The sequence below is a fragment of the Oryctolagus cuniculus genome, chromosome 20, assembly GCF_051225735.1.
Source record: "Oryctolagus cuniculus isolate XC-2025 breed Fujian yellow rabbit chromosome 20, ASM5122573v1, whole genome shotgun sequence".
Taxonomy (NCBI): domain Eukaryota; kingdom Metazoa; phylum Chordata; class Mammalia; order Lagomorpha; family Leporidae; genus Oryctolagus; species Oryctolagus cuniculus.
Genome location: NC_142886.1, coordinates 42,999,217 through 43,025,117, shown reverse-complemented (window position 1 = coordinate 43,025,117; position 25,901 = coordinate 42,999,217). Strand labels below are relative to the sequence as shown.

General features: G+C 40.2%; 1 protein-coding gene across 9 annotated transcripts in view; it reads right to left on the bottom strand.

Annotated features, from left to right (window-relative positions):
- UNC79 (unc-79 subunit of NALCN channel complex) overlaps window positions 1-25,901 on the bottom strand; it is a 264,184-nt gene that overhangs the window by 195,418 nt on the left and 42,865 nt on the right. For 8 of the 9 annotated variants that reach the window (XM_089322569.1, XM_089322574.1, XM_089322572.1 and 5 more), the window contains exons 2-5: window positions 24,552-24,672; window positions 18,315-18,619; window positions 15,064-15,234; window positions 6,145-6,237 (exon numbers count right to left, since the gene is read on the bottom strand). In XM_089322569.1, the coding sequence (XP_089178695.1) occupies window positions 6,145-6,237; window positions 15,064-15,234; window positions 18,315-18,619; window positions 24,552-24,672 (690 nt within the window). The remainder of the gene's footprint in view (window positions 1-6,144; window positions 6,238-15,063; window positions 15,235-18,314; window positions 18,620-24,551; window positions 24,673-25,901) is intronic. The other variant, XM_089322571.1, reaches the window with a different exon arrangement.

Here is a 25,901-nt window from a genome sequence, read left to right as displayed (position 1 = left end):
TAGGTCTCCTGGCCTCTCTGACCCAAATGGTTCCCATTTTCTCCCTTACTAAGTTTTGGAAGTTTCTCTGACCACCTATTTAAGACTCCTCTGATCTAGGAAGGGACTAATACATGCTTGGTAAGTGCATGGCATGCGCCACAATCACTACCGCCCATCACTACAGGTCTGTGAGGCTGCTGTACTTTCTAAAGTGTTGTAAACTGCTCAGTTGTTACTGTGGTCATGGATATTCTAAATTTATTTTTGTCATGCAGTTGTGATTTTCTGAAAATATTTGCAATTAGATTCCTAGAACTATGGCTTTTTATAAAATACTATTGGTTCTATACTTAAATGTTTTATATTCTAGGTTCAAAGATTTTCCCGAGACTTCTAGAGTTTGTAACACTTCGGTAAAGTATAATTTAATTCCTCCAAAATTCAAAAATTGTCTTAAAGTAAATGGGTTACAGAGTATAAAGTAAGGCTAATTTGGACAGTGTTGCCACAAGGATTTATAGACAACTCCCACCTATTGGTCAGTGTCTTGCAGAGGACCTGAAGGACCAAACTCTTGAGAGAGCACAGAGATGATCTGACATGTAAATGATTTATTATTCTGTTCCCCGACCCAAGACTCCAATTTTGGGCATTTGACTAACACCCTTAATTTCCAAATAGAATGTGGCTACTTGATATTCAAAGAAAAAGCACAACTGCTCTGTTAGGAAGTAAACTATTTAGGGCTCATCTTAACCTCTGGGGAACAGAAACTGGATACATACAGAGAGGATACATGCCATGTAACAGATTTGTATTCCTACAACCTTAAGATAGCTCCAGGCAGTTCTTGAACTAAGAGGTTATGGATCCCCAGGTACAGGGAAATAATGAAGCTCCTATATCAGGCTCTCAATAGCCAGAACAGGGCTCCCTCCCTTGGGAAAGAGAACAAAACCCAGCCTTTACTCAGTTAAAGTCTGTCATGACAAGGGACCCTGCGCTAGGGTTGCTAAATCCAGTCTTTCAAAACAGGCAGGCAGACAGACATGCTAACTACATCCATAATATGCTCCAAAAATGATGTTTTTGGGTCAACTGAACTAGACAGGTACCAAACCATATGCACTGTTTCTTGGATGAGGCCAGACAACTGCAGAACCGGTTTGAACAGGGTTGGAATTTCTGGCCCAGCAACGAGGTCATGGAAATTCCTCTGTTGTCTCTCCTTGGCCCTATAGCTCCCGGGCTCTTACTGCTTCTCTTTGGACCATGGTCTGTGACATATCTTTCATTTGGTATCTAACAGAATACAAGGATCCAATTCCAGATGGCCATGAGGCACGGCTTCCAGCCTGTCTCACTGGACAACGTAATCAGTCCTTTGGACTCCGAAGGACTATCTTTTACAAGGCTACCCTCAAACACCACAGAACAGACAGCAAGAGAAGATCGCCCATACATCCATAAGCCAGCTCAAAGAAAATGCAGAAGATATACCTTTATCCATTCTACTCCATAAGATTATGGGTTACTACTCTTGAGGGGAGGATGTTCAGGTAGCTAGTCTTAGGTGTGTATGAGTGACCAAAGAAAACAGAAATATTCTTGAAGGAAATGGGAATTTTTGTGTGGCTGAATAGTGAAGAAATGTAGAAACATGTCTGACCAGCAATCACATATCAGAAATACTGCTTTTGTTTGATAACCCTGTAAGGTGGGGTCCAACCTTCTCCTACGAGCAGCTTAGAGGCATCTTCCTAGCCTACACCCAGGGGGCCATTAGGTCTTTTCTGAAGTTCTGGGGAGAATTCCAGGAATTCCCTATCCAGAAAATCTCCCTTGAAGAGGGAGGCGGGAACAGAAACAGAGGGCTCAAATCCAACTTCTATAAAAACTCCAGTCTGAATACAGACTGGGCTCTCAGTCCCTTACTGAGATGCCCACTTGTTCTGCCAGGTGTACTCTCTTCAACAAACTTGGCTGCCATGCTTACTGCTTTAAAAAAAAATAAAGAAAATGTCAAGTTGTAGAAATTAGCAATGCTATTTATTGAGTATTTACAAGGTGCCAATCACTGTGCTGAGTAAATATTTTTCATGTACTTAACATATTAAACCCTCAAAGCATTTTAAAATACTGTGGAATAATTACTTCCATTTTAGAGATGAAGAAATGCAGTCAGGAAAGTTAAAGAGCTTGTGCAAGGTTATACTACCTAGAAATTCGCAGGTGAGCTCAGATGTGAATCTAAAACATCTAACCTCAAAACTCAGAAATGTACAAACCCTACTTCATTGTTCCCCCACCCCCCCAACTTGGAAATTAGAACCTAAGCCTCATGGTGAGTTTTTCCTTAACTAGATTCCAAATAATAAGGTTGAAAATATAATATATAATAAATATAAATGATATTTTCATAGTCCTCTATACAGAATGAAATATCAGATATCACTTCCCAAAAAAACATATACTTAATTAACATAATAATCAATTGATTTTATACTTAAGGGATGATACAAGTTGAATATCTGTACCCTCATCAATATTCATATGTTAAACCCTAATCCTCAAGGTGATGGTATTAGAAGGTGCAATTAATGCCTTCATAAGACACCTAGAGAACTTCCCAGCCTTTCTGTCATGTGAGGACAAGCTCAAGGATAGTCCTCTAAAAGCCAGCAAACTGGCCCTCACCAGACCACTGAATCCACCAGCAGCTTGATCTTGGACTTCCCTATCTCCGGGGCAAGGGGAAATAAAGATCTGTTGCTCATAACTACCCAGTTTATATACTTTACTTATAGCATCCTGAACAGACTAAGAAATTTGGAACCAAGAACTAGAGTGCTACTGTAACCAATGTGGAAGGAGCATTTGAACTGGGAAAAGGGTAAGGCTTGATTGAGGTACAGGCTACTGAAAGCCTGCACTTCCATGAGTCACCCTTTAAAGGCAATTCTGGTGCAGGTTCAGACAGAAATGAGGAACATGATGTTGGAGACTAGGGAAAAGGTCATCCTCGTAATAAAGTTGCATAGAAATTCACGTCCTAGTGTTGTGGAGAAGGTAGAATTTGTAAGTGATAAAATTGGATATTTGCGGCCGGCGCCGCGGCTCACTAGGCTAATCCTCCACCTTGCGGTGCCGGCACACCGGGTTCTAGTCCCGGTCAGGGCGCCGGATTCTGTCCCGGTTGCCCCTCTTCCAGGCCAGCTCTCTGCTGTGGCCAGGGAGTGCAGTGGAGGATGGCCCAGGTGCTTGGGCCCTGCACCCCATGGGAGACCAGGAGAAGCACCTGGCTCCTGCCATCGGATCAGCGCGGTGCGCCGGCCGCAGCGCGCCGGCCGCAGCAGCCATTGGAGGGTGAACCAACGGCAAAGGAAGACCTTTCTCTCTGTCTCTCTCTCTCACTGTCCACTCTGCCTGTCAAAAAATTTTTAAAAAAATCAAAAATTGGATATTTGCTTGCAGAAATTTTCCAGCAAAATGTAGAAGGAGAGGTATGGTTTCTTCTGAGTGCTTACAATAAAATATAAGAAGTGGGAAGTAATTAAAAACAGAATTGAAAAAATAAAGAAGAATTGTTCCTTGACAAGTAAGCAGAACTTTAATTTGGAAATTTCTCAGCTTATCTGAATTGAAAAGGTGAGAAAGTGTGTAATGGAGAGAACACCACACAGCCAAATGATGGGAGATTAATCAACCATCTCAACAAAGCCAGGCACCATTGTCCGAGACATTGGAAGAATGACTCCCATCATAGACTCACAGTTCAAGGGCCTCAGGGGCAGCGTGGTTTCAAAGAAGGGGTCACCCATTCTTGTGACACCTCAAGTCATGCCACCAAGCACCACCTCGTGTTGCAGGCACTGGCTCCTACACTTTGATACCTCCTCCTCAGCAGACTCACGGGGTTCCTTAGTTCCTAGTGCAATATGTGTTCTACCACCCAGTAAAGCTGTGGGGGCATGGTTGCTTCTGCTCTGATTTCAAAGTATTCCCAGGAAAGCCATGGGCACAAACCACCTGGGATTGGGCCTGGGCAAAGAACTGACACGGGGGCAGGGCCAACCGGAGCCTTGTGGGCCCAGCCTCTACCTGGCAGAGCTGCAGGGGCAAGACCACCACCTGAACGAGTCCAGAAGGTGGGACCTCTACCTCAGCTGGCCTGGAAAGAAGAGCACCAAGTCAATGATTTTTTTGCAAGCCTTAAAATTTGCTCGATTTTGGCTTACTTTGAACCTATCAGCTCTCTTCTTTCCTATTTCTCCCTCTTGGATGGGAATGTCCTATGCCTTTCTCCTCTACCACCCTCTTCCCCGACCCCTGAACCCCTGCTCCCACACACCTACTGTATTTTGGAAGCAGATAACATGTTTGATTTCACAGGTTCACACCTGGAGAGAAAATTGCCTCAGGGTGATTCACACCTGCGTCTCACCCGTATCTGCCTTAGATGACAGTTACATGAGATGCTGGGCTTTGAACTTTTTAGTTATGCTGGGATGAATCAGCCGTGGGGGCTACTGGGATGAATGAGTGTATGTTGCACATAAGAAGATATAAATCTTGGTGGGCCAGATGTAGAAGCCATCGACTGAATGTTTGTGCTTCCCCCAAATTCATACATTAAGTCCTACCCCTGTTATGAAAGTATTTGGAGGCACAGCCCTTATGAGATAATTAGCTTATAAGGGTAAATTCCTAATGAAAGGGTTTAGTGACTTTTAAGAGGTCTCTGTGAACTCCCGTGCCCCTTCCACTAAGTGAGAATAAAAAGCAAACATGGCCATCTGTGACCTGGGAGGCAGGTCCTCACCAGACCACCAAAGCTGCCAGGACCTGTAGCAGGACTTCTCAGCTTCCTGAACTAGGAGAAGTAAATGTTAGCTGCTTATGAGCGCCCAGCTGGTGGCACTTTTGTTGTGGCAGCCCAAACAGACCAAGAGCAAGGATGATACTCTAGGCTAAGAAGCTCTGGGACTTGGAAATGAAACTATTGTTTCCTTATCTTGAGGCAAAAACTAAATTACTATTCTACTTAACTAAGTAGAAGGCTAAAAACAGTGCCATAAAATTTGTTCACTTTCCAAATAAACATTAAATGAAAATTAAAACTAGGTTTATATCTTAGCAAATGACTCCAATAATCAGCCCCTTTTTAGGTCAATTTTCTAAAGTCTGTCTGGAATTATACAGTTGAATAGAAGTCAGATGGAAACCTGTCCAACATCACTGGTAAACAAAGAAGCAAAAATAAAAATGGCACAATAGTTTTCATCTATCCCAACTCTATACACAAATTTTACAATCACACCTAGTAATAGGTCATAATGAGACAAGAACTTTCATATACGACTAGCAACAATATTGAATTTTTTTCAAGTTCTACAATCTATTAACCTTTTTTTACCTATTCTAAAGGAATAATCAGAAGTGTAGTAAAAATTGTTTAAGAATATTTGTGTGATTTAGAGTAAAAAATTAGCTTTAGTTGTTAGAATTGTAGGTGACTTTTATATTTCTCATTTAACTGCTCCTATAAACTTATATTCAATTAACTTCTAGTCAATGTCGTAAAATTGTGTCCCCAAACATTATAAAAATGTCACTAGCCAGCAAAATCACTGCTAATAGCAACAGGCAAAGGGAATTTATTCTTATCCAAATGCCTGTTTTTAAACATGTCCCCAGTGGTCTATTTCACCAAAAGCAGTTCTTACATAAGAACTGGCAACCTCTGATGTCTTATTTAATCACTGGTTTTAGAATTAGTCAAAGGGCCGGTGCTGTGGCGTAGCAGGTAAAGCTGCCGCCTGCCATGCCGGCATCCCATATGGGCACCGGTTCAGGTCCCAGCTGCTCCACTTCCAGTCCAGCTCGCTGCTATGGCCTGAGAAAGCTGTGGAAGATGGTCCATGTCCTTGGGCCCCTGCACCTGTGTGGTAGACCTGGAAGAAGCTCCTGGCTCCTGGCTTCAGATCGGCACAGCTCCGGCCATTGCAGCCAACTGGGGAGTGAACCAGCGGATTGAGGACCTCTCTATCTCTCTCTCTCTCTCTGCCTTTCCTCTCTCTGTCTAACTCTGACTTCCAAATAAAAAATTTAAATCTTTAAAAAAATAAAAGAATTCGTCAATCCACTTTGGGCTCTACTTACCTGGGTTGGATGTGTACTGCATCGCAATCATTAACATGGATGATGCAGAGAGATTCACGTGGGCAGGAACTCCTTCTCTCCTCGAGGAACCCACTGAAACCAATATTGTTTTGATTAGACTCCATTTGATCTATATATGTTACTTGCTACTTTGCATAGATCATGAAAGCGAAGAAGGAACTTTAATACACAGACATATATAAATACATATATATCGTTTAAAGACAGTGAAAGCTAAGAAGGAACTTCACACACACACACGTATACATATTTCAAGACAGTGGAAGTTTTATACAAATAAAGCCACAAAATCTGTCCCCGCATACAAAGGCCCTGGTTGGCCCCATCTGTAGCAAACATTTGCCAAGAGTCTACCAGGAGAAAGAACAACACCAGAAGGTGATGTAATGGTTGTATCAGAGTTTGCTTAGATGTGATCTCTACACTCAAGATGTTTATATCTAGATGGAAAAGAAGAAAAAAATCTTCTCCACGTTCAAATATAAACACATGGTGAAGGTTATCCCAATAAGAACCTAAAGATAAAAGACTTTCAAAGCCAACTAGAATGTATTGTTTAAAGATGCAGATGAAAGAGTTTACTTATAATGTATAACATTAATTTAGTTACACAAATTTTAAGTCATGTATGAAAAAATATAGTAACAAATACCGTATACAACTGTCACACATTATTAAACAGTTTTATGCAAACTTCACATGTAAGTTCATTGTTGGTGTCTTCATTACCATTAAGAGCCACTTTCACAGTTTTCCAGAGCTTACCATCTTCACATCCATCTGAGTTGTTTGAAAGAAAGCACTTTTTGAGTCTGTGAATAATGCTGTGGACATTTTATCCTATGCCAGCAAGTAGTCAACCACGAGGCAAGTTGGTTCTTCAAAATCCATCTTATAGCTATATAATCACAATCTCCACTTATCTGCTACTTTTCAAACATCTCTAAGTAGCTTGCTGATGATGACATCAAACACTATATCAAATATTCAAAACTAGCATTGTTGGAAGTCATTTGGGATAATAAGTTGTCTCCAAATGGTATTTTACTGTTCCAAACACGCTGTGACAGAGGACCCATGATAAGAGAAACTTCATTAGGACTCAAATGTAAAATGAATTCTTCTTTTCTCAGGGATACATGCAGAAGCAGGAAAATCCTCTCCTTATACTTGGGCAGGTGTGGCAAGTTGGCCAGCATACACAGAACAGTGTCCAGGGAGTGTAACACCCCCGAAGAGTCAACTCTCTATTTTCTACACATAGTAGAGGAAATCACTGACATGGGCAACAATCAAAATGCAGATAATTTCAAAATCTGTTTTATTTTATACTGAAGTATAATATATTGGGCTTATAACTCACTTACACACAAAAGAAAACATTAATAAAATTTTGTCATATAGTAGAGCTGACAAAGAAAACGGCATGATTATTTTTTTTACACAAAGAACTTTGAATATAGTAAGTGGCAGTGGCCTTTTATAACAGCTTTACTGAAATAAACAACCAACGAGACAGCTCCATAAAAAAGTTCGATTTACCCAAGTTTGCTTTTGTCAATCACTTATAGCTGGGCTGCTGCTAATCCACCATGCAGGGGATATTCAGGTAAACAAATGAGTTTGGTTACATAATATACATAAGTATTCAGACAAATATGTGGGGATCAATTCACTGCTCTTCAGTGTTAATGTTGATTAATCAAATATGACCTCTTAAGGGAAAAGAACTCTAAGCCAAATACTCCAGAAGATGCAGCTACTTGGAAACCCCAGCCAGGGAGTCTTCTACTTCCTGGGACCCAAAACTAGAGATTCTAGCTCCATCGAGTCGGGAACCAGGAAGCTACCTGTTTAATTAACAAGTACACCAGGTGATTCTGCTGCAAGTGGTCCTTGAACCTCTGTTTGAGATGTACTATTAGAAAGATGAGAAGTAAGAAAGGAAGCACCCAGTGAGGTGCCAGGGGTGGGAGGAATCATTGCATGCCCCTTGCACCCTTTGTCTAAGAAAGAAAGAAAGTCTAGTCTTAGACATAGTTAAGGAATGTACTTACGCAGTATCCACTCCTTGTAGAACAAGTGTTTTTACCTCTCTTTAAATCATCTCAAATTTTTTAAATAATAAGCATTTCTCAACAATGAAAGCTACTATTAGAAAAGCGGAGAGTCATTGTGCCTGGAGGCCTTTAAAAGCGGGAGAAATGCCCACAGTCTCAGAAGATTGAAGTGAAGTCTACTTGGAGAATTGCCCAAACGGCTCAGCCAGATTTGGGTATCCCTGCCACCTCTACAGATACATGCTCTCCCTCAGTATGGCCAGCCATAAAGCCAAAAGCATTCCCCTGGCTCAAAAAATCCCTAGGAAGCTGGCTCCAATACTCACAAAAACAGACGGTGCCTTGCAGTTTCTAACAGACTGAATAAAATCACCACAATTCTAATTTAATGAACATGCACAGGCATCCATCATTTATTGAATCTTATTTAAAAGGCATGATGTAAACAGATGTGCAGCTTGTCCCCACAAGGACACTAAAAGGCAGAATTACATACAATAGAAGGGAGAAGACAGTCAAGTAAGAAAATTTTACATTTTATATTGTGTTTGGGAAATAAATTTAGAAGTTTTCATTTCTACTCCCTACCCACCCAGCAACACCAGAACAAGCCCTGTTATCATCTCCTCCTTGCATGAATAGAATCAATACCTTAATGCATATCTATATCATATGCTTCTTCATGTACAATCATTTACAGCCCTTACATGATTCTCACAAAGTAAATAAATGGGAAGAGCCATCTCATAAAAGAGATACAAATTATTTGTGTGAGAGCATCAGCATCCCTGATGGGTGCAGTTAAAGACACATGACTTCACAGTTAATGCTCTAGTTCCTTATTCATCCAACCAGTGTTTTCTCAGTACTTCCCAGGTACTAAGCATTGTTCTAGACCCAAGGCACATCTTTGTCCACCTGGACCTCAGCCACTAGGCTAGTCATATGTGGCTCTTCAAATTCAATTATAATTAAATAAAATTAGGAATTCAGCTCCTCATCCTCAGTCAGCACATTTCAAGTGCTCAATAGCACAGGTGACCAGTGGCTACTACACTGGGCAGTACAGAATTCCCATCCTTGCAGGAAGTGCTACGGGCAGTGATGTTTTAGAGGAAATATAGAGCAAGGCAGGAGAATAGCAGAAAGTGATGCACGGTCGCTGGGTTAGCTGGAAGGTCAAGAAGCACCCCCGAAGATGTGGGACTGGAGCCAACACCTAAGGAAAGGAAGGAAGGAAATCAGGCTACCATTTGGAAGGAGGACTTTGAAGATGGAAAAGCACGGAGCAGCACGAAAGCTCAATGCCTTGATGAAAGTGCAGAAGGAGTGACACAGGGAGAGGTAGTGATGGAAGGAGGAAGACAGGCAAGGGCCAGACCCCAGAGAGCCAGATGTGGAAGGTCACATGATCTGATCTGCTTGCTTGGAGGGGAGCACCACCTTTTAGGTGGAGAAGAGGGAGTAAAGAGGGCCATGAGGGAAGCAGGAAGACCAGTGCAGAAGCTGTTGACTGGGCCAGATGAGGGATGGCAGTCAGAAGAGTCCTGGATTTGGAGATACTGAAATGGACCCTACCAGTCCACAGTTTTCTCAAGGATAAAGGCGATGGAGTCAGCGGCGGCGAAGAAATACATGCTGGCCCGGTTCTGCTCTGTGACAGAACCATGTCCAGTGCTGCGCCACACTGCCTCAGCTGGATTGACAAGTCTCTCCTCTGCTCAGGCCTTCTGTTTATGTGAGCAGAGGTTTTCTGCATAGCACAGCCTTCCCCTCCCAAGAGTACGTCAGTTAGACATAAAGGGAAGTCTAAGACAACATGATCCTGAAGTGGAAGTGGCATTCAAATATCTGCAGATCGGCAGATAAAGGGAAAACCACAGAGACAGGGGCCCACCAACGCTGCAGAAGTGTGCTGTCGGGTTCTAGGTTCCAGGGGTGCAACATCTGCCGTAAAAATTAGTTATTATAAAAAGTCCCCAGCTCCAGAGGATGGCTCCTTACCTAAAGCAAGGTTTAAAGCAATAAAATCTCAGGTCAACATGAGGGATTCAGCAGAATATTGGAAGTAATTGCAATGCGATTTGGTATACTTGTGATTTGACGGCACACTGGGTCTGTTACACACTTGTATAACACACAATTTTCAAAGTCTGTTCCAAATGTTATCTCGCAATTTTCACAGCAAACATGGGCAACAGACATTTGATAACTGAGGAAACTCAAGTGTGATGAGATTCAAACATTTCCCAAAAGTCAAGGGACTATAGTTCATCTCTTCTAGACTCCTATTCCAAAACACTTCCCGTGACTCAACAATAAAGCTCTTTCAGTATAGCATAACCTATCTTATTAAAAAAAAAAAAATAAAACAGATTATATACATTAAATGTTATTTAAATATCATCAATATCTTACATTTTTGCTGCCCCTTTTCTATGTATTTTTGGTGTTTTTGGAAGGTCATAGAAACATAACATACATTCTCTATGATAGATGCAACTGAACAAGAAGTCATCCCAGGCTGAGGATCTGGAATCAGACAACCAGGTACAATCTTATAATTGTGTCTAAGTCGATATAAACTCTCAGTGAGCCTCTACTTTTCCTGAGGATGAGTTTTTGAGAAAACTTAACTTGTAAAAGAAACTAGATGAGACTCCACAGTCCAAGACACTAGTATACACTAGAAGCAACCTGAACTGACATAATTGTTCATCCTCATTTAGTTGTTAAATTTTATTTATTTGAGACTCAGAGGACAGGGACAGAGAGCTCCCATCTGCTGGTCCACTCTCCCAAATGTCCATGGTAGCTGAGGGCTGGCTGGGGCCAAAGCTGGGAGCCAAGAACTCAATCCTGGACTCCCATGTTGGTGACAGGAACCAACTACTTGAGCCATCCCGGGCTTCTTTCTGGGTCTCCAGTACCAAGAAGCTGGAATCAGAAGCCAGGCTTGAAACTCAAGCCCTCCAGTGGGAGAGGCAGGCACTTTAACTCCACTAATCTCTAGGCTACATGCATGCCCTGTTCAGATATAGTACTATCTCTGAATACCAAAGTGCACATCAATCAGTGCTCATCTGGAGTCATCTTTCTGTCCTTTCTGCCCCAGCAGAATCTTCCCAACAGCCACTTTTCCGTTCAGTTCATAACTCACAGATCCTTGACTGAGGACAGGCAAATAGTTCTTCCAATTCTTAGTAACTCCTTTAATATGTTTTTCACAAACAAAGCACATGGCACATATTTAGAATGAAAAAAAGCATTTTTTATTTATGGAGGAGTTAAAAAGAAAAGGTTATGTGAAAGGAAAACTTTGTAATACATCAATGAAGTTTGTTCTGCAGAACCTCAAAAGGAGTTATTTAAAAATAAAAGCAGAGTATATGGTTTATTGACAAGGATGGCATCTAATACACATGCAGGCCTCGTCATCTGAAGGAGCTGCCATGTCTCATTGAGTTCACGCCAAAGTCCACAACATCTTTTAGGTCCTTGGTGATATAGAATCATCTAACATCTGAAGAATCGCCTGTGTTCTGCACTTAATCTGAGGCACATCACACCAACGCGATAAAAGCCTTTTTGTGTTAAAGACTCTATCAAGTGCCCAGAAGAAGAAACATCCTTCATCCTAACATTTAAGTCCTAAAATAAAAATGCAGTATTCTGGGGGAAATTAAATGCTCCTGTCTTGCTTTGGTTAGCACCTCTAGACACTGGAATAACTACCAAAAATAGAAACAACATGGATACAATAAACAGGCCCACATTCTCACACCAATCCATTTTAACAGGATTACTCTGGAAACAGATGCCTTCTATCCCTGGACCCATGTCTTTGTATCTACCTTGTGAAATAACAAGTATGAAAGAAAAACCTGAAGAGTGCAATCGAATTTGGCTGTCCAGGTTGGTACTACAATGTGTTTTCAATGACTTAAAGATGACAGAGATGGCTACTATTGAACTCTAGGAATGGAGACAAGAAATGAAAGTCACAGCTCAGGGACTAAAATCAGAGCTGCAGAATACACATGGAGCAGGCCAACAATTGAGTTAGAGGAAAACAGGAACGGTCTTCACAAAGCTCAGGGAGAATATCATGAGAACACAAGGCGTGGATCGAAACTCCGCTGCACTAAAAAAGCTTACCTATTAGTTATATTTTTCTATGAAGTTTTTTGAAGTACCTTCATATGTGCCCCTTACATAACTAAGATTGATGTTTTTTAACCTAGAATTATGCAGTCAGAAATAACCTTAAATATTGAACATTTTGCCATTCTTTAAGGTTAAAAAAGAAACTGAAGTACCAAAGATGAAGTGACTTATTTACATCTTAAAACAAAAATCAAACCACTCTTCTAATAAACACTAAAATTCACACAAATTTTGTAAACTCAACTTACTGCTTTATTCTCTCCTCAGTTGCTAAAGTTCTCACTTTTTAAATGTAAGTAAGGATTCTAACATGACTACAAGGTGGTTTGAGGTCCAATATGTCTAATTAAGTAGAAATTAATAACCAAGGGTGAAAAAAAATTTCCCCCATCGTAATACTGGGTTGGTTTTAAATACAACATCAGAGGACTGACAATATTTAATGCTTCTTCCAAAATTATTAAATTACGCCCAAGAAGCAGGAATACAGTGACTTGGGTTTGTGTTAGAAAGATACAGCCTCACCCGCGATTCTTCAAAGGCAGAAAGAGAGAAGGAAAAGAAGCAAGAGGAGCAGATATTAAGCCTAATTGTAGGGGCTGGCACTGTGGCACAGTGGGTTAACGCCCTGGCCATCCCATATGGGCGCTGGTTCGAGACCTGTCTGCTCCACTTCCGATCCAGCTCTCTGTTATGGCCTGGGAAAGGAGTGGAAGATGGTCCAAGTCCTTGGACCCCTGCACCCGCGGAGACCTGGAAGAAGCTCTTGGCTTCTGGCTTCAGATCAGTGACGCTCCGACCATTGTGGCCAATTGGGGAGTGACCCAGTGGATGGAAGACCTCTCTCTCTCTCTCTCTCTCTCTCTCTCTTTCTGCCTCTCCTCCCTCTGTGTAACTCTGACTTTCAAATAAATAAATAAAATCTTTTAAAAAAAATCCAAATGACACCAGCTAGATGCCCACCTCACATATGGGAGCAACTGGGTTTGAGCCCCACCCCCGGTTCCTGACTCCAGCTTCCTGCTAAAGTGCACCCTGGGAAGTAGCAGTGATGGCTCCAGTGATGAGGTCCCTGACACCCACATGGGAGACCTGGTTAGAGCTCCTGGCTCCCAGCTTCAGGCTGCCCCAGCCCTGGCCTTTATGGGCATCTGGGGAGTGAACTAGTAGTTGGGGGCTCTCTCACTACTTCCTTTTCTCTGTGAGCATCTCTCTACCTCTCAAATAAATAAATAAAAGATTTTTAAAATCAAAAATCAAGAATTCCTATCCCTGTGTTTAACAGTTAACATTATTTATTTTAAAATGGGACTCTACTCATAGAATTCTAAGGCAATATTTGTAAACAAGTATTTGTCAGTATGGTTATACAGAATAATAAAAAGACTGAGTGGTATGATCAATTTTCTAATTTTTTCAAATTGCTATGTAATATATGCAGAAGTTAAACTTTTGGCCAAAAAAACATGAAAATTATAATTCTATAATTAAAATTAAACTTAATAGTAAAATAAGCAAATATAACTGAAAGAGTAGATACGTTTACCAATTGTTATTATGGAGCAATAATTTCAATATGACCTTAAGTACAAAAAACTAAAATGGTGAATAATGATTGCTATGAGTTGAATGTGACCAATAAAAGTATTTTTATAAAACAAGAGTTGAGGGAAGAAAAAAAAAGCTAACATTCGTGGCATGCAGGCATTGTGCTAGCATTTCACCAAGTTCCAGATTAGTCACCTCAATCGGCTCAGGCCCACGAGACAGCTAGGACTATTATACCTATTTTACAGGTCAGAAATAGAACGGTGAAGTAACTTGGCTAAGCAGGTCCGTGGCTCACATTGCTAGTCAGTGGCACAGCTGTGCTTTAATCTAGTCTGTTTGATTCCTAAACCCACAATCTTCTCAGATTATCCACCGAAACACAGATTAGTACATAATCTATTTCTTGAAAAATACTTTAGAAGGATTTTGATCATAAAAACTACAACCCAGTCTTTTTCCCATCTTTGTTCTCATGTCTAAAAAGACGGCAGGATCAAGTCTGTGAAAGTACAATAGAATTCACATCAGTTCTGTATTTACAGCCATACCTTGCACAGGAGTCACAGGCTTTAGCTTTCAAAGAGTTTTCATAAAATTTGACTCATTTTATCATTACAACTCCCCTGTGAGGGAAAGTTGATGTGATTATCACTCTGCAGATGAAATGTCAACTCTGAGCTGCCCGACAGCACACAACAAATTAGGCACAGACCTGGGACCAGAATCTGCACATCCTAGCCTATTTAACTCTGTATCCATCACACCCTACTGTCTTCAGATGCAAAAGAATGGCAAGCTGAGGCTAAAATGGAAAAACACATTGCAACCATTCACCGGAATTACAAGTATATTCCGTGCTTTCACATGTTCTTTCTTCCTGTTCCACAAGATCAAACTACGCAAAAAAAAAAAAAAAAAAAAAAAAAAAATTGTAAAGTATAGCTGTCTTCCAGTTCTTTGACTTCCATCATAACATATGCATATTGAAATGATTCAGTTTAAAACATGGCACATGTACATAGCAAGCAATCCCATTACAATCTTGAACCTTTAACACAAAAGCAATTTCTAGCCATACAATACACAAAACTCGGCAGGTATTGGTTAAGATTGGACTTACATATAGCCATTGGTAGAAAAGATGTGCTAAGATATTCAATAATATCCTTGTGCAGAAATGGAGGGAAGGTAGCTAACGTTGATATCATCGTGTAGGGCAAAGTACTCAGAATATCATCATTGAGAAAGGGTAGCAAACATGTAGTTGTATAAAATATTGACTGTCCAAGATCTACAAAACAAAATTGAGTAATCAGTCACTGAATATTTTGTCATAAACAAAATATATTAATTTTACATTTTAAGCTTTAATTAGCTGGCTTAAGTTATAAGCAACTATTTCTCCCTTCCTATTAAGAGTTTTGAAACATACTGCTTAATGTAATATGCTATGTATGTAATAGCTGGCCAATAAGTGATTGATGAATGAATATATTAAGAAATATTAAAATTAATTACATTAATTTTCCTCAATACCTTATCAATCTTCAGCAATGCCTGGTGTTCATATTATACATTTATTTCATAAATATAAAAATGAACCCTTACATCCCTCCAGCCTCCTTATCTACATTACAGTTTATACAAGATACTAAGGCACAAAGATGTTTGATTATTTGCCCAGTGGAAGCTTTAGAAAAGTCAAGAGCAGGACTAGAAGTAAATCCAGGCTCTTTCTGCTCCATGAACCAGACCACAGTGGTCATACATCTGGAGTCTTGGCCAGTGAGGTGATTTGCAACTTCCCAAATAGCAGCCGTGAGCTGTCACTGCCTGGTCCTGAGCATGTGACCATCAGTGATCACAGACACATGTGCCACCTACCAATAGTCTTCCTCTCATGCTTTCAAATGGGCAGAGTAACAATACCTACCTCGCTTCATTAGAAGGAAAGAATGCAAAGTGCTTGGTATAGCACATGTGTGCTCCACAAATATTAGCTGTTATCATTAATATTAATAATTACTACTATTACCTGCACAAGGAGTAAAAATAGATGACATTCAAGACATCATAACTAGTTAGCTTTAGAAAGCATGCAGACCAAATCCCACTACACTAAAGGTACATTTTTATATTTCTGGACCTCCCAAAATATGGGCCGTTAGCCAAAACTTAACAGTCAAACATTTCTGTGCTCATTCGAATAGGAAAGGATTACTCTGCCTTGTTTTGCAGCAATTTACTTTCTTGGTGTTATCTTATTCCTGATGTTATTTCTGTTTGTCATCAGAAGCAATACACCAACTCAATGGGCACACCCTGACAGCAGACAGCCTGTGGTCACCTTGCACATGGCCAGGGCCAGTCAACCTTGGGCTCAAATCAATGAAAAGGACAATTCACAGGTGCTGTACTGAGAACCACCAAACGCTGTGCATAACGCCCCATCAGCTGCTTCGGCTGAGCCTTCAGGCTAATTCCAAGACATCAGCACTGCAGGGGGCACGGGAGCCCAGCTGGCTGCTATTCATTCATATAAGGAAGCTGAGACCCAGAGAGAAGTGATTGTCCAAGATCACCTGAGAGGTGGTGGTGAACTGTGACAAAGCCACTGCCTGAGGCTCCCCAGCCCACACCCAGACAAGGCTGTGCTGCTTGAATTCCACACTAGAAAGGTCTAAACTCTATCATGCGGAACAGAGCACAGCAGACAGGCAGCAATGAAGAGTAACAGAACAAAACAGCTCTAGGTGGAAGGCGGAGTTCGGAACGAGGAGTCGTCCAGGAGAGGCGCCGCCCTGGCCACCAGCAGGGTAAGCTCTGGCAGCCCTGCATCAGTGCCTCTCATTGAGCTGGGAGAGGATCAAAGCAAAGGCAGCCAGGCTTAAGAGGGCGACAAAAGTATAGGACGGGCAATTTTGCAAAGTTGTACACTTTCTATGTTCAATATCATACAGAATTATTTAAAAAATCAGTAACCATTACTTCATTATTTTTATGAAAGTATATTTTTAAATGTTTTTAAAATTAGGAACATATCATACTAAATCAGTTATGAAACAAGCATTCTCTTAGGAGAGCTAGCTGTAACTAAAAAGCAAAATAACCGCCACCAATCAATTTCCCCAAATTGCCATTTTTCTGTATGATGAACTTTGGTTCTCATACTTCCAGAGACCAATTCATCAGTGCGTTAAAGTCAAGATAACCAACATTTTGAAGTGCACGCTGCAAAAATCCACTATCCTACTGCATAATTTTCCTTTTGATTCTCCCAAATACATACTGGATAGTTCAGCAATAACCATTACTGTAGTCCTTTTAGTGGATTAGAAGAATTTGATAACTAAGAAAGATAATGAAATTGACTGAAGCACACAGGAGAAAGAGTTCAGAACAGCAAGTTCTTAGGCTTCTGTTCTCAAGCACCAGTAACACTGGATACAACACAGAGCAGAGAGCACCATTAATACTGTATCCTTGGAGCCGGCACTACGGTGTTGCGGGTAAAGATGCCACCTGAAGGCTGGCATCCCATATGGACACTGGTTCGAGTCCTGGCTGCTCCACTTCCAGTTCAGCTCTCTGCTAGTGGCTTGGGTGGGAGACCCGGAAGAAGCCCCTGACTGCTAGCTTCGGATCAGCCCAGCTCTGGCTGTTTCAGCCATCTGGGGAGTGAACCAGCAAATGGAAAACAGACCTCTCTCTCTCTCTCTCTCTAATTCTCTCTCTGCCTCTCTGTAACTCTGTCTTTCAAATAAATAAATAAATCTTTTTTAAAAAATACTGTATACTGTATATAGCATATAGCTCCACTTTATACTGTACCAACGTTTTGGTACAACATTTTTCAACAACTACTGATAGTTAAATTTGGAAGAGTTCTTAGTAATTTCTTCTCATCTAAGCTCCTGACTTTAAACACAGGAAAAGTTGGTCCCAGAGGGTTTCTGTGATTTGTCCCCAAAAATCAAAACTTCTCAGTGGATTAGAGGTTGCTTGCCAAACTCTGCCTCTTACAATTTCTGGGGAAAGTCTCAAAATCTGAGCTCCCCATCATCATTTCAACAAGAGCCCCCATGATAAGCGCTCAGGAGAGAAGAGAGAGCCTCATGTTACATCTTCTGCCTTTCTCCAGCCCCTTCTCCCCCAAAACAGGCACACTAGGATGACCATCCAGCAGCAAAACAGTGCAAAGTGATAGAATAGGGAAACACGGTAATTAACTTCCAGTGTGAGAAAGGCTCTAGCCACAAAAAGCTCTTTTAAGCGAGTCATTACAGTAACAAGTCTCCAAGCCGTTGCTCCGCATCGAATATATTCACAAGCACACATGTACATTTGCAAAGGTTTCCATTAAATGCTCACCATGTTGGCCATGCTGTAGTAAAGGAACTAGATCCAGGAGAGTCACCAAAGTCACGTAGAGGCCTTGGTAGTCCAGAGAAGGGTAGTCTGACAACTGAGCATCACGACTTTGCGGGCCGCGCTCTGAGGGAGCATCTCGCAGGACGCTGTAAAGGAGGGAGCGAGTAACAGTAGGGTTGATGGAACTGACCTGCGGTCTTAGAGATGGGGTGAGTGGGAATGGCACAGGAAAAAGACACATGGTCATGGGCACTGTCAAATTGGAGGCATCTTGGTTTTCCTTCTTCCCTGTGCGGGACAAAATGCTGTTGGGGGGACAAAGAAAAAAAAGAGACAACAAAGACACAAAGAACAGCACATTACATTGAAATGACACTCTAAAACAAATAATAAAACACCAGATACATCCCACATAAGATGCAATTGCCACGCCAGCAGGGTCTACAGATCTCAATACTGGTCACACAGCTTTGGGCTTAGAGATACCAATAATGCAAAGTTCACATTGTGGAAGTCTCATTGCATCTCATGTGTTATCTGGTTAGTAAGGAGCAAAAATATAAAAATGCATGTTTCAGTGCCAAACCCATGTTTTACAGTTCATGAATTTGGTGAAGGAGAGGTTTCCCAGAAGGAAAACAATGGCTTGTCTCATGAGTCAGGGCTCTTATTCCTGATTACAAGGAGCATTCAAAAGAAAAGTTTTCAGCAAGACTGTCTTAATCCGATGAACAGAAACTTGCAAAATATAGGTATGGCACTTGCAGAAACATGTTTTAGCAAAGAATAAACATGTGTGTTTATTAAGAAAGTCTTAAAAATCACATGTTTATTGCATCAAAATAATGTCTATATGTATATTATGATACTGTTTCATGACATTCTGTCAGTATCATTTGAGATAATGAAGTTTAAACAGGCATATGAATTTAGAAATAATACATATTTCTAAAATGTTAGCTAAACTACATTGGAAAAGCTATAAAATAATATATAGTAGATGGTCCGTAGCATATGTTTGTGAACTAATGATAATGGTTATTTATGTGTGTTTTTTTTTAATTTTGCATGTTGGGGAGGAAACATTTTATTTTATGAATACAAACAGAGGTTTATTAAATGGTTACCTTCAAGATTCTAAATACTAAGCAAGCAGTATCTGTCATACAGCTGCACATCATACAATCAGATCTTACACACTACTGCTGCTACTTACGTTATTACTCAACAAACTCACTAAAAACTAAAGGAAAGATAATTTAGAAAGTTAAAAAAGGTTTAATGGGAATAGAGATAATTCCTAAAAATAAGTTGGTTTTCTTTTAGCCTTAATTTTAAAAGAAAAACCTTTTAGTAAAAGCGACAAAGCAGAAAAGTTGTTAGTTTAAAAATAAAGGAAATTACTGCTTAGCCAAATGGTTAGGTGTTTTTTAATTAGGTTATACTAGTTATCGTTAAAGACAAAAGCTACACATTCTAATGATAATATCTGCTGCACTTATGGAAGTGCTTTTATATTGCACACTTACATGTCAGTCAAAATAGATAACAGCTTATAAATATTGCATTACATAAAAATAACCTCAATTACACTTAGTCTGTGTGCATCAGACCTACCGAGTTATTCGTTAAGAATCTTACATCTACAGTTTTACAGTGATGTGAAGAACTGGTTAGTGCCAAGCATGCTGCTAGGTCAAGGTTACATTTATTTCTGTTGACTCTTAGTGCAAATAGATATATTACAAGGTGAGAAAAATGACTACATGCTTTTTATTTTCTATGTGCCTAATTTACCTCGATTTCCTTTGTCTTCTGTTACCCAATGTCCAGGGAAAAACAATTGATAATAAAAATAATTTCAGAATAGTCACGTAATACCTCTTAGCAATAAAGAACTTTAAGTTTTAAAGTAATTTTTTTTTTACTTTTAAAGAAATTTAATTCGCCTTGTGTGTGTGTCTGTGTGTTGTATGTGTTAGTCGTTTGAATTTGTAAGCTTACACTTTACAATGGGATAATATCAACATTCCAGTTACCCCTGCCTGCCTGCCTGCCTGCCTATAAATATCATCAGATTTTCCATAGGCTTTTATACTCATATAAATCGGTTACTCCTGACAATACCACCTTTTAATGTTTTATTATTGATAAACCCAGTCACCAAAATCTATTTTAATCAAGTGAGATTCTACCCTACTGAAAATTCCTTTTGGATTATAATATATATAAGTCAGACGTATTACTTCCCAAACTCAGCCCTAATTCAGCCTACTGCCGGCATCTTTTCAAAATTACAGGATGTGGATCTTACAGAAATGGTATAAGAACAATATTCTGCCTTAGCGAGTAAAAACTGCTCAGCAATCATAACTGAATGCCAGCCTTTAAGTTAAGTGCAGTGCTCTGATCAGACTTCTCCCTGGTGGGGGCAATAGAACACCTTATTCTTTCAAAGATGCATTAATGTTTTTCCAAAGTTTGCTATAATTTAACAAACACTAATCAGATCAACTTTGGAGACTCAGCTTTGATGTGTTTCCCTTCCTGTCTGTGTGCAGGTCCCAGATGATGGCAAAGACAGCCATTACATGCAGGGCGGGAAGAGTGGCTGCATTAAAATTGTAAAATTTCTCTCCCTCTCTCCCTCTCTCTCTCCCTCTCTCTCTCCTTTTCCCTCTCTCTCTCTCTCTCTACCATTGGATTTAATAAGTAGGTGAGGTTGAGAAAAAAAATGGTTGAAAATGAGTTATCCATGAAGCCAGTTTTACATCACCATTCATGTCTCAATGTGAGAAAATGCTTTCACTTGTGGAAAAACTTAAGAAGGGCTTATGATAAATGTACAATGCATTGTGATTTCATGATGTTTTGTGAAATTTAATCAGAAAAAAAAAACTTATTTCCCCAACCAAACTGTCTAACTTGGGAATAATAAGCCGTTTCCCCATCTGAAATTCTTTCCCAGGGGCTTTTAGACCCAACCACAAAGAACATGGAGAAGGCCCTGCTCAGAAGAGTTTGACCCAGCAGCCAGCTTTTCACCTTTCCTTCGCCCTCACGAGAGCCCCCTTTTGGAGCCTGCCTTCCAGCAACAAGATAAGGCTGGAAGAAGATCTCCGTGGGTGTGGGAAAGGATGAGAAGTTGCCCTGAGGTATTTATAGCACAGAAAATCAACATGTCAGATAAACTTGTATGTGATTAGCAATTCCGATGTTAGACTCAAATCTCTGCATGAAACAAAATTTACTTAACTCTGTTATGACTTAAAGTTACTCCATGGACTTCAGATCAGTCATTTAAAGGATGTGTGTGTGTGTGTGTACAGTCTGACTTATCAATTAAAAACTACCATTCCACTAAGATCATTGGGCTGTTACTTGAGTTCCTTTTCAAAACATATTCAACCTTTACTAAAGAGCGGCAAGCAACATTCCCTAAACGTATTGCTTTTTTAAACAGCATTTTGTAAGCTAGCAGCTTGAACAGTACCAAAAGAGAGATCTGAGGAAAGGAATTCTGAAAGAATGTTAGACAGAGGAAGATTGGGATCGTGTAAATGTTCTGCCATGGAAAAGGCAAGATCCTGAACGAATTTAGATCCTTAAAATATGGCCACAGAACGCTTCCAGGAAACTGAGCAGATTCCTCTATCGTTGTAAGAGGGGATTAAATTAGATCTTTATAGTTACTTCTAATGGTCAAAGCCAAAAAAAAAAAAAACCCTAAACTTTAAAGTTTTGTGTAAACTGTGTATTCATTGCCAAGTTTAAGTACCTACTAAATTCAAATAAGTACCACTCAGCACTCAGATGTCAGGACCAAGGACCCTCAGTCACTACTAAGTCACATAAATGTTCTAGAAGGGTTTCTCCAGTGGATGAAATTTAAGAGAAAGTCAATTCAACTCAACATTCACTTGCCCCTGTGTATAGGCCCAGTATGGCTTTAGGGTCAAGGGCACCGCACAGACAAGAAAGAAAGGAGAAGCACTGGGTTCAGCTGAAGGTTGAACCTTTAAATAGGAACATCCAGCCCAGGACACCTGACGTTCCTCAGGGTCCTCTTACTCCCACTTCCTGTGTGTCCCATTCGCTGCAGTCTATCAGCTCTGACCTGCTATCTGCGGCTAATTCCAAGTGGAAGATAGAGCTAAGGTATCTGCAATGCGAAACTTTGTTCATGACATCTCCAGTACAGCTCAGTTTAAATTCCAGGAATGTGGCGAACATTCGCAGTGAGAACTCTTTCTACCCTTAATCTCAAAGAGAACAAAAACTATTCGAAGGACTCAAAACAGATACTGGCATTCTCAAAGGCAAAACTGTGGTTTCACAAATGGACACGCTTTGTGATAAATAGTAAAGAGAAGCAGCTGGGCACCACTGCCGAGAGCAGGTGGATCAGAAACACCGGGGGTCAAATCCTGGTCCTAACGCATATCCCACAAGTAACTTCGGGCAATTGATTTAACCACGCTGTGCCTTGCCTTCATTACCTATAAAATGAGTATAACAAAACACTGGTCCTAGAATTATTATAAGAGATTAAATGAGATGACACAGTTAAAGTGCTTAGAACAGTGCGTGACATGTGTAACTACTATTAACGTGACACTTTCGCTATGATAGGGAGAGCTAACACTACTCCTCCCAGTGCAGTCACTGTCCATGCTGCTCCCTTTGAAAACCGACCCAGCTCAATTGCATAGAATCTTCTTCAACAGGCCTCTTGAACGAACTATCTTAACACCAGTTTCAATGCTGTCATCCATAATCACCTCCTAATGGTCTATTGCTCAAGAAAATGAACTTTTCATGTATTGCCAGCATGACTTCAGCATCCTAAGTTTCTTAGCTTTTTGGCACAGTTATTACTAAGCCCTAAGCAGCAAGCTCTGAAGTTCAGCTAGGATGTCAGCATTTGTTTGCAAATGGAATTCTTAAGACTTCCTACTGAGAAGGATCCATTCCTTTGAGAAAGCTCGGAATTTCTGATAAAGAAAAGGGCTTCCCATTGAGAAACCTGACTGCAAAGACAAAAGAGGAATTTGAAAGAAAAGAATCATAAGCTTTGGCTCACAGATTTATCTGATTGCTACCCTGAAAAGTAGGCTAATCATTCCACTGCAATTTGAAAAGAACGAAAATACTCTGCAACAAGGCCTTAAACTTACTACACAAGTATGCGATCTAGGAACCTGATCAACAGAATCCCTTCCACATAGAACAAGCATACTAAGGATTCTAAAGAAAAAAAGGTATTCCAAAGAGATGGGCCAAGATGAGAGACCAGCAGAGCAGGAAACACCCTGATTGCACGAAGCTTCTCTCTACAGAGGTTTGGTCTGCCCATGGCAAAATCTTATCTGCTGGGAACTCCTGTGCAACTACAGTTGTTCCAAATTTGTGCTCTTCTCCTAATACCTGTGTTACAAAACTCTGCTGCTAGCGAGCCAAGGAAAAAACAGCAGCGAGTCAATTTACGTGTTTCCAAAATCAGATCTGAAGTAAGAAGATCATGGTGATGGAAGAAACCAAGCCTTGGAATTTAACAGAAAGTGAAGTGCTCTTAGGACCCCTTCAGTGTGATTTCCCAAAACAACCGAGCCCAGCCTTTCCTTGAAAGGCTTAGCTTTGCTCGTCTTTCCTAATGAGAACTGTGAAGCAGATGGGTCCCTTCTGTCTCTACCTTCCAATAAAAGTATGCAACAACATAAAGAACTTCTGCTTTTCTTTCCACAGAATTTCACTATCAATTGTAAAGCATGTTGAACTCTTGATGTGTTACCCAGATTGAAAATAACTGTGATTATTAGAAACTATACTTAGGGAAACAGGAAATACTAGTGATGGACCTAAAATGCCACATAATTCTGATTTTATTTTAGACTCAAAGTGTTTCCTATTCCTGACTTTAAGTAATAGAGGCTGTTCTTTTAATCTCATGCTATATTAGTGCCCAACACAGAACTTTTATCATTTTACAGATCTCATGATTGAAAAGATGTTCAACTGATAAAAGCAGGCAGTGGCCATGCAACTCAATTTTTTCCGTTGGGACTGGGATCTGACCTGCTATATACACCCAGAGAACTTGAGTCCACACTCTTCTGGCAGAGCACTAGAAAATGGAAAGCCCTTCAAATCTTTCAGTTCAATAAAAATTAAGGTCCCAATAAATACAGCAATACTACCTAATAATTCTCTCAAAGTAGAAGATGTTTTAAAGCTTACCTTAACAAGGTCTGAGAAAAGTATTTCAGCGTGTTTGCAATATCTGTTCCTGATGGGACAGGGTAAATGTTGTGCAGAACCCGGTTATGATATTCCTGTAGGTACCGGATCTTGGAAGCAACTAGATAAAAGCAAAAAAAAAAAAAAAAAAGAAAGAAAGAATCATTTTGTAATATGTATTAAGTATGAGTTATTTTATACAGCAATTTAATCAGTATTTTAAGAAAAATATGTAAATTGTCACTGAAATTCCACAATAAAAACAATTACAAAGAACTTTTAATTTCTAATAATTATATTCAACACACAAAATTATTCTTAGTAATCTGGTTTAATATCTCATTCACAAAATTATCCATTACATTTTTATCACTAAGAAAAGCAGCACTCAATTATTTTCTAATCACTCCCAAGTTAGTTTATTATTAGCAAAATAATAATATAGGTCTCTGCCACCAGAGAATTCTACTTAATGTTGTTCAGCTAAAATTGAAGGGAAAAACTCAAAGGTCTTTCAACAACACTCCAGAAAGAAACACTAAAAAATTAGGGAGTCCATTGCACCATGGTATTCATTGATATCAGATTTTTAACTCAACAAGGATTGTGAAAATGTGCTTAGTTAATCCTGCAACAGTGAGAATACGTGGAAAGTAGATTAACTTGGTGAGTATCAAGTTAGAATGCAGTAATAAAAATATAAAATGTCACATTTTCCCCAAATAATTTCATAAATTTGGAGACTTCCTAATAGCTTTCTGAGCTTTACTGCCCAGATGGTCTTAAGATTCAGGAGGGCATGTACAGATTTATTTACCCTCCTAGACCTACCTGGAGTCACCAGCATTGTCCATACTCCTGACCTGACCTTTGACCTGGCTGTAGTGAATGGCCCAGTTCTAGTCATTCCTCTTTGCAATTCCCAAGGAGCCATGATGATCAACGTTTCTCTGGTCTCCTCTTCCACAGAGTTCTCAACACTGTCCATTTGTCCTTTCAATCTTTAAGGCTACCAAGAGAGCCTTGTGGGTGAAATGGCTCACTGTCAGCAGTTAACAGAAGACATATCACGTCCCAGAGAAGCAACGCCGTGTTCCCAGGAGCCCATGGAAATAAGCTTTTGGATGCATACTAACCGAAATGCTGGAGTAAGCAACTTAAAGAAAGTCGAAATGCTTTGATAGGTGTGGGATGGAGATTCACAGGACGGTAAAATATCAGAACTGGAAGGACATTAGAGGCCATTTCCCACAACAACCTCATCTTACAGGTGGGGAAAATGAGGCACACAGAGAGTCAATAACAGGGCCACACTAGCACTTAGATTTCCTGACTCCCAACCCAGTACTC